At 43.1% G+C, this 14,777-nt stretch overlaps 1 protein-coding gene across 2 annotated transcripts; it reads left to right on the top strand.

Annotated features, from left to right (window-relative positions):
• The first annotated feature begins 3,561 nt into the window (after positions 1–3,561).
• On the top strand, positions 3,562–11,246 carry LOC102106546 (protein NDNF-like). Of its 2 annotated transcripts, XM_088059806.1 has the most exons (5): positions 3,562–3,900; positions 4,055–4,173; positions 5,939–6,134; positions 7,853–7,977; positions 8,972–11,246. In XM_088059806.1, exons 3-5 carry the CDS (start codon positions 5,947–5,949, stop codon positions 10,321–10,323), a joined length of 1,665 nt encoding a protein of 554 aa, XP_087915932.1. In that variant the 5' UTR covers positions 3,562–3,900; positions 4,055–4,173; positions 5,939–5,946; the 3' UTR covers positions 10,324–11,246. The 2 variants fall into 2 exon arrangements, with proteins under 2 accessions (XP_087915932.1, XP_005520495.2); XM_005520438.2 differs by lacking the exon at positions 4,055–4,173.
• The last annotated feature ends 3,531 nt before the right edge of the window (positions 11,247–14,777 follow it).

Below are 14,777 nucleotides of genomic sequence, written 5' to 3'. Positions count from 1 at the left end.
TAGAGCCCAGCTGTGTGTCTAGGATGATATTTTTTGAGCAATGATACTAACCACAAGTACATTAAATCATCAAAGATGTGCTGGTTCCAGTAACTATCGAGCAATGATTTGAACAACCTTTCCACTTGAAAGGGGATTTTTACAGAAATTTGCATTCCCCTTTCCATAGCCATAAGGAAAGTCAGATTCTTTTGCTAAGAGGAACAGATTGCAACTTGAAGCCACAGAAAATGCAGAATGTGTTTGGATGCTATAATTCTTCCCACTAGACAGCCACAGCAACTTCTGCTCAGGGTTATGAAGTAGTTTATGCAGGGAGATTAGTTCAAAAGGCATTTTTGAATGCCTTTTGAAAAGGCAGACAGGTAGCTGGGAGCCAAAGACTAACAATTCTACCTCAGTTGTTAGAGTACATATGTGCATGTGTAAAAGACAGAAAAGGAGAACACTGTTCACCTAATACCTGAAAGATTAGATTTCTTTCCCCATGCATTTTTAATTTGCTTACAGAGTTTCATGAGACAGAACTCCCTAGGCTGGGCTGGGGGCACAGGGAAGTTCCCTGTGCTTGGGAATTGCCAGAATTAACAGCCAGGGGCTGATACAGCTGGGTGGTGGATGAGAAGACACTGCATCCCTGTTCCCACTGTCCCCTGTATCTCTCTAACAGGGAGGACTGGAGCTCTCCTTACCCTTCCCACAGACAGTTTCCTGATGGAAGTGACCAAACCAGCTCAAAGAAGGGTTGCCAGGGCAGGGAAATTCTTCATCAGAAATACCGGTGGTCCATGTTTTTGCAATTCCCTGCCAAGTCCAAAGCAATATGATCCAATTCTCAGAGCTATGCTCTGTGGGGTGAGCCTCCAAACATCCCTGTGCAAGGCATGCCATGAAAGAGCAACAGAATGCTGCAGGCAGGGCCTGCTGTGGGACACAGCTGCCAGGACTGCAGGACACTCCCCTGGCCTGCAGAATCCCTCACCTGAGTACAGAACTTTGGACTGCACTTCCAGGAAATGAACATCTGAAGCGTCTTTGAGAGCTTCAAGCTAAGCCCCCGCGTCTGGCTTTTTGCTCCCTTTTCAAAGCACCTCCTTTGTTTTAGGATTACCGATCTTTTAGCAGAGCTACTACATAACTGAGTATAAATCAAGTCTCTGGTGTCAAAGGTGCTCTGTCTCTCACATTTATGAAAGGTGTGGATGGGCAGCAGGGTTGGAACAGAAGTAGGATCTCTGAACAGCCCTCTTGAAGTCACTGACTCGGCTCTGAGGGAAGCAGAGCCTGCTCATTACAGACTTTTTCTACTGAAAAGGCCATTATACCAATTTTTTGCAAAATCAAGGACTGATTTATCCCTGTTGTAACTTCACTGCGTTCAGTCAAGCTATACAAGCCATGAATTTAGCTCTTAACTTTCTCCATAGAGAATACTTTTTTCCCCTTTGAGAGTGCTTCAGTGACCCTCTCTGAAAACTGGCGAGCACAGATTCTGCTCCAGCAAAGCATGTAAGCAGACACACATGGGAAGTACATGAGAAACTGTCCAGAGAGGAACTGGATTATTTCCATGCTTAAACCATCACCAGCCTTTTTACCTGATATCCTTGCTTGTGTTTTATTCAGTGGGAGACAGAGGGTTCCTTCGTGAATTTCACTCCCAACTCTGAAACGATGGTCAAAGGAAAGACTCCCATCGCCTTCCCTGGAAGGTGAACTTTGCTGAGGGTAATGGTTTGTTTTGATGGCAGTGGGGAGGTTTGGAGAGGACAAGACCAAGAGTCTATCCCTTCTACAACAAAGATGTCCATTCTGTCCAGATTTAGGGATTTTACCAGACATGAGTAACATCTGCTTTGGAGATTTGCCCACAGGGATTCCTACTTAGCACTGGTTGCTGGCCTACAATTCTCCCTGCTGTCTTCCACCTATGAGTCCCTCCAAATTCCCAGCAAAAACCAGACTGTAGTCTCTGCACTTATATTGTGAGCAATATTTTTTCTGGGAAAAGAAATTTCATGTCCTGTTTTCAGGGCACATTTTTGATGCACCTCATCTGACCTACATTTCCCTCTTTCAGGCCTGCTCTGGGACCTTACTGGACTTTGCATCAACACCTTTTTCTCCTGTTCCTCTTCCATTAAGGAAACACTTTTGTTCTGGCTAGGTGCTTACATTTGCATTAGTTCCCAGATCTGTTACACAGACTTGACCTGGACTGGATTTCACAACAGAATGATGGTTTGTCTGACAGACCCCATTTGCCATTGACCCTGCTTTTGCCAGTTTTCTAGCAAATGTCCAGCAATGTCCTCATAGCTTCACAGTGCCAATACCCTGATCATACAGTGCCTGTACCAAGGTTCCCACTTGCTGTCCCTTTTTAAAAGGCCAGTTGCTCAGCAAAATTTTTCAGCAAACAATTCATGAACACCTTAATTATTTCTGCTATCTTCTACACTGTAAATATTTTTCTTACATCAATTGATGAGTAAATCTATATTTTCAGAAGGATCTGCTATGCAAAATCTGTTGAAACATCTTTCTGCTTCTCCCTGACCTCCCCCTCTTACCAAACTTTTAGTCTTGTGAAGGTTTAAACAATCTAACTCTGAATCCAGGGATACAATAATAAAGGGTTACTGCAAGTCACTCTTCAAACACTGGACAAGATACTTTATTTAAAAATAGAGCCTCGCAATATTGATTCTTTTCCCCCTGCACAGTGCCTGCCTGGTGCTGCTTCCTGGGGCTTGCCTTTCTGAGCAGGCATCCCCACAGGAGCAATCCCAGGGCATCTCTCCTGACATCCCAGGCCAAGAAGTACAAGCAGCATGTGAATCCTAGCCATACACTGCTCTCACTCAGCAGGAGAGGCATGAAAAGAACCATGGCTTTGCTACAACTGCTTTGTAGCCCCAAAAGCAAGTGCTTGGCTCGCTGTGAGCCATTTCCCATGCACCCTTTTGCTGCCTCCTCCCTCAGACACACTGCTTTCACATCAGAAATGCTCCCCCAGCCCAGACACTTCTGGAGTTTCTTTCTTACACAGCCTCTCTAAGCCAAGAAAACTGCTCAGCTCTATTCAAAAGATTCCTGACAGCCTTCAAAGGATTGCTAATTCCAGTCAGCTTTAAAAACGCAGAGCACTCTCTCCCAAAAAGCAGCTTTTTTTGCCTTCCCTGCTTTAGGTCAGCACTTGTTAGGCCCATAAAGCACCGCAGCAGAAGCTCAGTGCACCTGAAATTATCTGGAGCTTCTGCAGTGCTGAGGGCAGGGAGATCACACACTCCTTGGGAGGGCCATCAAGCTGCCAGCACAAAAGTAGTTTTCTGGAGGAGAGTGGTGCACCCCTGGCTGGCTTGGATTAAGGGCTGATAAGGGTTAACAGTGTTTGCTCCTCTCTCCATCTCACCCCCTCCTCCTCACTGTGCATTTCAGTCCCAGACCCCGGGCAGGCAGTGCTGGGATTAGGCTGCAGGAGCAGTCTGGCTGACACTCGGTGCAGGAGCAGCGTCCCGGGCTCCGCAGGCAGCACAGCCCGACTGCTGCACAGCTCCAGCAGCGCAAGAGCTGGAGGAACAACCATCAGGGCTCAGGAGACTGCAGAACTGGGCAACTTTAAAACAACCTTTGAAAACACCCAGCTGAAGAAAATACCAAAATCCTGTTGCATTTTTTTATTTTATTTTATTTTTTACTTTTCTTGAAGGACCGCGAGCATTTAAGTTGCTATGTCTGCTCAGGAGCCATATGGAAAAATCAGTTCTGTCCTGTTAAACTGGTTGCACAGTTTTGATTTTCATCTGCCTACAGAGATCTGAAAAGTCTATGTTCTTTTATGCTTTTTTGGCAAAGAAAACAAGTGCTCTGAGGATCATCTAGCCAGGAACACAATAGGTAAGCACAGTATTTTTTTGTGTAACATATTTCCAACAGTCTGAGAATATGTTGTTTTGTGTAGTTGAGTGAAAATAGCCTTTGGGATAATGGTCTCTTTGGGATAAGCTGATTATAGGTTTGTTGATCGCTTGGTTTGTTTGTTTTCCTGGAGAAGAAAAGCTGAGCTGCTGTGGTATCAATGTGGTTTGCAAGATCCTGTCATTTAAGCAGCAGGAAGACTTTTTTAAATCCACTCCAAAGCACAGAGCAACTCAGATTCCACTGTCAAAGGTAAAGCAAAATATTTGGGGTTCTATTTTAAATGTGTAAGCTATAATTAGACATTAGGAATAACAAAGTGGCAAACCGACTCAGAGTCATGAGGAAAAGCTGTTATAAGATAATTAAAATTGAATTGATATAGAAATCTTAATATTCTTTCAACTTGTTTAGATGGTTGTTTAAGCTGCATTCAACCAGGTGCTAAAATAGTACAAACAGACAGAGAATAAACCAGCTTTATCTGGATGTTGAGAGGGACATTCAGATCACATCTGAATTTTATGGAAACAATAATTTCCATAATCATCTCATTGATACTAAAGATGTGCTTGACTATGGGAATCCAAGATTTTGTACATAAAGCCCCTCAGATGTATTTAATGCTATATTTAAATGTGTGTTTGAAATGGATTTAAAAAGGAAGGGGTCCTTTTATAAAGTCACCTTAACTGCACTGGACAGCGGGTGTGCTGAACTGAAGATTTGACCACCTAAAATCTTCCACACTTTTACAGACACTGTGGGGAAAGAGCTGATCTTAGAAAGAAAAAAAATTACAAAGAATTGAGCCTTTGTCTTGTATGTTTTCTCCTATCACCAGCCAATAATCAGATTTAACCAGGATCTTTACTCCTAGCTGCTTGTAAGATGCAATAGGCTACTTTTTCCTCAAAAAAAGGGATCTTGCACACAGAGCTCCCTCTGCTTTCCAAATCCCTGAGCTACAGCTGGCACATGTATTAAAGGTCTATGCCCTTTCCACTTTCATACTTTCTGAAACCAGATGTGGCAGACAAAGGAATTGTAAGTTATAATCGATAACTGCACATAGTGTACCATCAAAATTTCCTGTCCTAACTGGAGTCTCTTCCTTAGTGTGGCTCTGGGCAATGCATACAGCAGCTTAAATAATGCCAGTATTTGCTGGGGAATGGTTTTCTACTTTTCTTTCATAGATTCCAAGCTGATAATAAGGCCTGTTGCAAAAAGAGACGTAACTGATTTTTTAAAAATATCTTGCCAGAGAGAATATAATACAGTTGTTACAGCTCCAGTGAGCAGCAAATGCTGAGACAGGCTGGAAGTGATGCAGGTATGAGAATGATAAGCAATACAAAAGTCTAAGAATAAGATTGCTGCCCTTCAGTGATAAAGTCTTCTTCCAAATGAGATACACAGAGCTCAAAATCTAAGTACCAGTTTAGGGATTCTTATCCAGGATTCTCTACCTTTGACCAAACAATATCTTACACAGCTCTGGATAAGGTACAATGATCCTCTTATCTACGCACAGCTACAGCCCCAGTGGACAAAATAAAAATTCAATGACCCCTGATAGAACAGCAGAAGCAGGGTTTGGGACATAGTGACCTCCTGTGACTTTTAAAGGTACAGTTCCACTACATCTTAAAATTTAGTAAATGAACATCACAAACTAGAAAAAATATTTTAAATGTAATTTTCCACTCATTCTGACAGCAGTAAAAAGAATATTTTGAATAACTCTCATGTTGCACTTGTGTTGCATTGACTACATTTTTTTTCTCTAATCAAAGATTTCATAGCAATTTCTGCAATTAAATCTTTGTAGAGAGATTCTCTGAGGAGTGTTTCCATGAACTTTAAACAATTCAGCAAAATAAAGACTTGCACTATTTGAATTCTTGGCTTGCTGGGACTACAACAAATACCAGAAAAGGCACAGAAAGAGGGTCACATGACTTTCTCTCCTATGACAGCCATTTCTGTTCACTTATGTCATCTCACTTTGCAGTTCTGAAGATGTCCTGGTTCTGGATTTACCTTCCTCTCCATCTTCTCACAGCGACTTCTTTATGCCATTCTATAAAAGTACCCACCACCAGTTCCCAACAGAGCTTCAAGACCAATCTCTTCAGTTTCTACCACTCCCTGATACTTGCAGATGGTAAGGAAACTACAATTCACCTGCTGAAGGATATACCCAAAAGGTAAGAGTTGTCAGCCACTCCTATTCTCGGGTACTTCCCCGTGTCACTGGACACTGCGCACTACCAGGCTAAGCCAAGAATTCCTGCGTGCCTGCAGGGCTCTATCAGTGCACACTGAAATGCCAGAAGAATGCACCACTCCTCACGTGTCATTACACTACCCAGAATCTGGAATGGACCTCTGAGATGAAATTTAGGTTCCTGCACACATTTCAGCAGCTCTCTGCTGTGTTTGTCAGAGCAGCAGCAGAATTGATACAGGATGGGTGGGCTCCAGCAGCAAACAGCTGTGTCACTAACAGCCCAGCTTCAGGTCTGCAGAGACAGCAGCCATCCTACATTCATGGTGAAACACAAACATTTTACCCAGCAAATTAACTATCCCAAAAATCAATAGAATATCTGCACAGATATCTTATCAATAAAACTTCTGCCGCTGTCCTGCACACTAAAAGTATTTTTGCTGAATGGCACTACAAGTTGCTAAGATCAAAAGTGCTTTGCATGTGGAAATTCCACATTCTTCACCTTTCCAAAATATCTGCAAAGTCTTCTGCCATACCTAGATATGTAGGTGATTAGCTATCAACTGGTACTGCATCTGGGTACCAAAGATCAATCTGCTTGTTTGGGAAGAGATGCACTTTGGACAGAGACCAGCAAATACAGATTTTGACATATAGCCAAATGGTCATGGAGCAGAGGGTGAGCCAGACTGCTCATCTTCATGTGCATTGCACAGAAAAACTGGAACATGGCACAAGTTATATAATGTGACCATGCTCACAAGAACATAATTAGGGGCTTTCCTAGTTAAAGGGCCAGGGGTACTGAAATGTCAAAGAAAAGGGAATTCTTCTATGCTCTTGCAGCATAACATTAAGACTGCAGTTAGGAAGCAGTTTAGTGTGATCAGGAAGGTTCTTTTGAACCCTAGTCATCCCAGCAGGAAGACAAGTGATGACAAGTTTTGGTTGAGAGTAAAAGACTCAAGAATGTGGAACTGGTTCCAGTGAAGCTTCACTCTGGCCTAGTAGCCATACCCTGAAAGTAAGCCAGACCTCTAGGCTGACAGGATCTATCCATAATGACTAGGCTTCTCTCACTGGTGAACAACAAAAAACCCTTGGATTGCCAATTGCCTTGGCTTAAATGCAGAGTGAGGCACCCAAATCCAAACTTTTCTATGGCCAAGCCCAAACATTATACAGTCTGTATAAAAACAACAGAAATAAAACAGAGCAAGACAGGAGGTTGGGCTTTTTCAAGGCAGGAATCAAAACCTGACCAAAGAGACTGATGTCCCTTTGTGATACATAGAAGCCTCTGACACAAAGGCAATCAAGGTAGAACTGGCAACAGGTGGTTATGGAGAAGGCTGTCAGCTAAATCACATACATCATCCAAAATAACCAGCTAAGGATGAGATACAATGTTCAGCTGAAGTGTGGAAAAAAACTCAGAGGGGAAAATATTGCCTTAATATTTCAGAAAATACATGTGGATAAAAAAGAATTACCCCAAAGTCTGTTTTCTTCCTACAGCTGAAGACTGCAGAAGACTGCAGGCACTCATCATCCCTTTGTGTGGTTGCACCTCAGAGAACAGTCATTTCTACCCAGAGCAAAGTGACACACATCAGAATGGCTGATTACAAGGAGTTTTGGGAAATTTTGAATTCCCAGATACATTCCCTCTATTTCTATTCACATTTACAGGTACTACTTTGTTTTGGAAGAGGGCAGGGTCCTTGCCCCTTTCTCAATAACAGTGACGCCCTGTGATGTTCCCATTGAATGGAGCATACTTGTGTACAAGTCTCCACCAGGAAAAGCAACACCAGGTAAGGCCTTCAGTCTGCCTAAGTAGAGACAAAGGAAATGAAAGTTACTCATAAATAACTGTGTTATAGGAAATTTCCCACAAGCCTAAACATTTTGTGGTCTCTCCTTTAAGTTGCCAGGGATTGATCCAGTCTCCATGGGTAAAACATGGAAACCCATCAGATCTTGCCTTCAACACAAATAAATTAAGGATTAGATATGAAAATGTCTAAATCTAAGGTTAATATTTGGGAACAACTACAGGTTGTCCAGGCTGCACAAAGAGACCAACTGCATAAACTCTTGGCACTGGGTTGAACTTCCCAATGTTGCCTCAGTTATTTTTCTGTGGCTTATGTTACTTGAGACAACAATTTGCTCCCCACATGAAGCAGAGAAGATCTAGCCATTTATTCTTGCCACATCTACCATGACAGTGGGTACTAAACTGCCTTTACCCTAAAAGGCAATTCCTTTCTCTTGCATGATTTTTTGAATTAATTTTTCAAACTAAAAATCTAAAAGCTGCCATTAACAAGTTCTTACCTGTCAAGCAGGTACACCTGACAGAGGAGCTCAAATTATACTCCTTTGAATTGATAAGTTTTCCCTCTTCATGAGACAATGGCCTAAAACTAATCCAAAGAAAAAAAAAAATCCTACCATAGGAATAATAAGTCTCCTTAAAGTAAAGTACCCTAAGAGACAGCAAATAGAAGAAAAAAATTGTAGGGGCATCAGGCATGATATAAGCCAAGCTTTTGCAAGTTGTGGTTTCATAATTATAGTATTTTTGAAAACATAATTCTACAGCTGCACTGCTAAAATAAAAGCTTCTCAAATTTTATTTTAATAAATTGCCAGCAGCAACATAGTTTTAGTAAAACATATTCTTAGTTATAATTGCTGCTTTCAAGAAGAAAATAAAATGTTCCCTAACAGTAAAACTTGTATGATGTGCTTTATTTCACATCTTTTGAAACAGAAGTTACAAGTCTGCTTTTTTGCCTGCAGGTGACCATGATACACAAGAGATCTCCAAATCTCAGAAGGCTTCAAGCATGGTGTCCACTATCTTCAACTACAAGGGAAATTCTGTAGAGACTTACATGGGAATGTCTTCCCATTCTGCCCTTTACCTGCTCGAGTTCTTATCCACTGAGCGAGACACACACATTACCGTGTACTTAACAACTGACACCACGTCTGGGCACCTCTACCCAGAGCTTCCGATGGACCCACGCATAGATGTCATTGGCATCGGCCATACAACAGTGACTCTGGCCTGGAAACACAGCCCTTCTGTCTTGCAGCACAGGGAAAGCATCCAGTACTGTCTCCTAGTTAATGAAAAGCACAACTATAAGAGCTTGTGTGCTGCTGAGACAGCCATCAGATCCTCTGGAATGAAGCTGCCCCCCACGCTGGCTCTGTCCCTCTCTCCATACCTTCTTGAGCCGCAGCAGGTGATGATATTGTCCAACAGCGAACTGAGCATCATCAACAAAGTGAGCAGTGGGGAAGTCAGGCAGGTGTGCATGGGCACCAAGAACACTTACACAGTGCCCAATCTCAGCCCCAGCACTCAGTATTACTTTGATGTTTTTATTGTCAATCTCCTTACAAATGCCAGCGCCGCATACACTGGAACATTCGCCAGGACCTTAGAAGAACCTGAACCCAAGGTGACAGAGCTGAAAGATGGCAAAGTGGTTCATGTGGTCCTGGATGGGAAAAAGCAGAAATTCTACAGTCTGCGGTACCAGGCGAGGCACAAGAAAATCCATTTCACCTTTCAGTTGTGTCAGGGCCAAATACGGGTTCACATAGCAAGAAATGGCAAAACAGTGGCATCAGAAAATCTCTCTGGGCTGAGGTATTTCTCCCTGAAGGGAAAGCCTCTGGACACCTATTTGGTGCAGCTGAGGTCCACAGAGGAATCTGACTCTTCTGTGAAGGTACAGGCATCCCCCCATTTCCACAAGCCCTTATTCCCACTTCTTCCAGAGAGCTTAAAAATCAAGTCCTTCAGTAAACTGAGAACATGCAGGTCTGTGACTATTGCCTGGCTGGGAACACAAGAGGAGAGCAAGTACTGTGTGTACAGAAAAAGGATTGAAGAGGATCAGATCTGGAGGGAACTGCAGAGTGCAGACAGGTGCTCTGGGCCTGAATCTCGGCACAAATCAGAGAAAGTGCTGTGCAAGTACTTCTATGATCTAAACCTCCAGCGAGCCGTCACCACAGAGACCATCAAAGGGCTGGAGGCAGGGACACTCTACTTGTTTGATGTTTATCTCTTTGGGCCATCTGGCATCCCTGTCAGGTATCACAGCAAAGTTGTGAAGACTAGGAAAAAATGTTGAAGGATTTTAGGGGAAGTTTTGAAGTGAGCAAATGAAGATCATTATCAAAATCTACACCAATCCAAGTCAAAATCCCTGCAGTTTGAGCTAACAAATTCAACAAAAACAAAAAATTTAAAGCCATAAGATGCTACAGCAAAACACACCTTGGATGATTACACTTCTCTCCTGTGCAAGGTGGGGTGCTTTTTTTCCTTCCCTATCTCATTCAAACATTAAAAACAGAGCTGTGAAACAAAAACATACACATGGAAATTGAATAGCCCAAGAGTACTAATGAGAAATAGACTGGTTACCTAAAATGCTTCTGAAATACAGCACAGAAGTGATGGGGAAATACTTCACACAAGTAATTTTCAAGTCCCAGAGTTTTCCACTTTCCCTAACTCATGCAGCTAATGAGGAACTGAGAGACCCCACAAATCAGACTGCTCTTGAGAAAGATTCCTCACTGCTTGAAGAAGAAAGGAGACAAAAAGAAATTGAAAAAGCAGTGGAACTGATGTATAGCTCCACACACTGAGTAAAGCAGGCTGCGCTACATCTTCCCCTATTACTTGCATGCTTGCTTGGTTTCATGCCTACAGACAAACTGTGCTTGGTTAGAAACAGACAAAATTCCAGCCAGTAACTGGCTCTGGATCTGGCTTTTCTGGGGAGTGTACAAATACACTGCTGTGCTACTGCCCATGGAGGAAAGCAGCAACTGAGGAATCTTGCCGTGGAAATATTCATCACCTATAGCCTCTGATATCAAGCCCGTGTCTATGACTCTGACCCCTGACTGTAATATATTCATTCTTTGCATCCTTAAGCCAGCCTATATCAATGACTATATTGCTTTGAGAAAAATTAAGTGTGGTTTTCCTACTAAATATCATGGAAGGAAAATATTTGTAGTAAAAGTTCTGACAAACATCTTAGTTGTCTTGTTTCCTTAATTGCCTTCCATATATGACATGGGACAGTGTAAAAAGAAAAAGAAAATTAAGCCTTCATAAACTCCCTCAGGTTCATTTTCAATTATCAGTAGAAGGTATTTTGCATTTTGCAGGCTCTTGGCAGGCCTGGAATTTACATATAAAGAGATACAATAGCTTCAATAACTCAGAGGTTGCCAGAGAAATCTTGCCTGTAGTAATTCTTTGTCCCCTACAATTACACTAAACACACACATAAATGATTAAGTCCATAGTTGTGTATTTGAGTCATTCTCTTGCAATTCAGGGTCATCGAAGTCCCAGTTTACTCTGAGCAATTATTACATCCAGGCATGTTTGGAGGCCCTTGGTAAGGACTGAATCAGTCCCATGTGCAGGCCAAGGGTTGTGTTTCCTGCTCTAAAGGCTCTCAGCCCTGAGCACCCTGTCCAGGGCACACTGAGACTGTTCAGCCCCAGATGAGGGGCTCAGGCCTCCCCAGGGATCAGCTGCAATATCTGGGCTTGGCTGGGTTTCACATTCCTGCAGGCGCTGTTCCGGACTGAGCAGTGCCACGGCAGGAGCCACGTGCTCTGCAGCCTCCTGTCCACACTCCACAGGCCTTTTGGCTAATTACAGGGGCTGGCAGCTGCTCTGCCTTTCCAAGGCAGGCCCTCGCTTCATTTGCCTCCTGCCAAAAATAGTCTGAGCTCAGAGAGCAACAGAGGTCATCTCCACTTGGAAATCTCAATGTTTTCTGCCTTCCTGCTCAGTTTCAGGCATTTATATTGTGGATGAATTTCACTTAGATGCCCTACAACTGACTGTAATTACAACCATAATTATAATAGAGGAAGAACAGGAAGATCTGTCTAACTGCAGATACAATATATTCTTAATCCCCTGACCTCAGACTGTCACAGCATTAACCCTTGCTTTTGCCCTCTATACAGAAATGCCACAAAAAATCCCTTGGAAAAAGACACACTGGCACTTTGACCACTACCAGTGTTCCTACTAAAGCAGGTTTTTACAACAGAACTGGCCTTGGGCTTCTCAGTAATATCTTGGTTTAGGGCTGTAGTCAAGAGATGTGAGGAAGGGATAGAAGGAGAGCCTGAAAGAGGGCAGAGAGCTGAGCAGTCAAAGGTGGCACAGAAGCAAAGGCTTGGTGTTGCACCAAGTTGACTGATGGTTAAGAACCTGTAAGGAGGAGTTCAGGTTTGGAGGAGAGCAGCTATTTCAGAGGGACTTGGAAAAGAGTCAGGAAATTTTCCTCTTCCCATATTCACCAGTTCCTCTTTACTCCTCCTCTCCCTGGCCATTGCTCCATGCAGAGGACTGGCTGAGGCAGAGCCCAGTGGGAAGCTCTGAAGAACACAGCTTACTGGTCCTGCAGCCCAGGCAGCAAGACAGTGACCACTGGTGCTGCTGGGAGGGCTGATGCCAGTCCCTCATTCACAGGAGGAACTTTCTCCCATATACACTAGGCCTTCCATCAGCCAAGGCCCCTGCACTCAGGAGAGAACTCAGCTGTAGAGAACATGCTGTTCTGTCAAAACCTATCACCTCTGATACAAGCAGAGCAGAACCTGCCCTCCAGGTAGCAGCCCACTTTGCTCATGTGCACAGCCAGCCATGCTCTGCAATAGAGCCCAGGAGCAGCAGGGAAAATTCCTCTCCACTGATCTTTCCACTGTGATTGTGCCTGTGTGCACCAGGCTGCAAACCTGTATTCAGCTCACTCACACCCAGACCCTGCTCCTGAGGTGGCCTCCAAGAGCACTGGTTTAAGCTGGGTCTCAGTGCTGACTGCTGTCCTGGAAGTTTCAAAGGTTTATCCACAAGAAAACAAAAGGTGCTGCATTACACCCTTGGTGCTCTTCCCATTCCTACATAGGCAGCTGCTTATGAGCACAGCTCCCCATCTTCAGCATTAACAAGTCCATTTCTTTCAAAGCTCTTTGGCATCTTTCCTCTTCCCCTCCTTCCTATTTGACTAGTCCTGGCCTACTAAGCTATGTCTGACCATAAACATTTCCCAAGCCACCTCCTTTCTTGTTTTTACACTTTCTGCAGTCCTTCCCGCTCAATTCTTTAGAGAGGCTCAATGCCTTCAGTTCAGCCCATCCTAAGCTGTCATCAGCTCTTCCCATGTGCTTCCCATCTCTGCTGAATCTGAGTCACTTCAGAAACACAAACAAATCTTTTCATGGAGAACATTTTAGAGAAACATGTTGGTCCTGTGGATCATTTAAAATAAGTCATCAACGCTATTATCAGGCCGAAGTATTTTCCCTGGAGTTCAGTAGTGGGTCCCAGGTTTTCTGTGTACTTCTAGCTAAAGTATCTCAAGTCCTGTCACAGCTGAAATCAAAGGCCATACATCTTTTCCCAGCAATTTTACAGAATTGCTGTCACTGCTATGACACCCCCTGCACATGGGAAGTGAGGGTCAGGGTACCAAAAACAGAGAAGGCAAATAAGAGAAAACAGATTCAACTCCACATCCACTTTCCCAGTGGGCTCAGCCTCACAAATTGAAACTTGAACTGACAAAATGAAGTGCTGGTATGTGAAACAGTGAAATAATAGAGCATGGGCCTAAGCTTACCATTGTGTTTGCCACAAACCAGAACAACGAGGGACTCTTCAGCATCTTTGTATGTATGAAGAATCTTCAGCATCCACATGCGTGAAGCCTCTCAGTGCTTCCTACGACTGCTACCGATAGAAGCTTTGAAACGTGACCCAAGTCAGTAACAATTTCTTGTTTAATTTATACACTTTGAAAGATATTGCTGTCTAAAACCAGTGTAGAGGTTTCAGACACTGGGTTCATGGACTAATGGCATTTCTGAGTTAAATATTAACTGACAGCAAAAATAATCTATATTACCATTTATTTCTTCTTTCCCATTTGTAACAGCTCATTTATTCATTCCCTGTTACTTTGAGTTTGCTAATAAATTTAAATATCCTTCTAAGTGGACCTGGTAGTTTAATAAATTGTTCCCTATCTGCCCACATTCAGGGATGCATTCTCAGCTTTTAAAAAAAGAAATAGCTCAATTTCTTCTTTGTATCTTGCTATTTCTTTTTCTGGCTGATGCTTTCTCCCTTGGAAGACTCCCTTCTAGCTTAAACAACATGTTAAAATATTCTTCCTAGTTTGGCCTGTGGTGCTGAGGTGAAATCCTGCTTGTTATTTGCTTTGAAAGACACAGAGCTGAAGTGTTGGTTTACATGCACACACATTACCCCTGTTTTGGGCTTCCTTACTATTCCCTGTTGGGTTTTGTGGGTTAAAAATTTATGAACCATGGACACTGCAGTTAAACATCCTGGCCACATGCAGCTTTGCACAAGGCATAAAGTCGCATACTGAAAATCAAACAGTATTGGCACTGACAGCAAGTACAGACCAGTGACCCCAAAATGCCAAAGGCTTTCAGGGTGTGTTAGAGCAGCTGAAGCTCTCTGGCATTTTGAGAAAAATGGATGACTAGGCAGCTGATTAGTCATTCAGCAAAA

Source organism: Pseudopodoces humilis, chromosome 9 (assembly GCF_049639895.1).
Source record: "Pseudopodoces humilis isolate 2021_Gansu_Grassland_sample_001 chromosome 9, ASM4963989v1, whole genome shotgun sequence".
NCBI lineage: Eukaryota > Metazoa > Chordata > Aves > Passeriformes > Paridae > Pseudopodoces > Pseudopodoces humilis.
The sequence above is the reverse complement of the archived record's forward strand: the minus strand, read 5'-3'. Positions and strand labels throughout refer to the sequence as shown.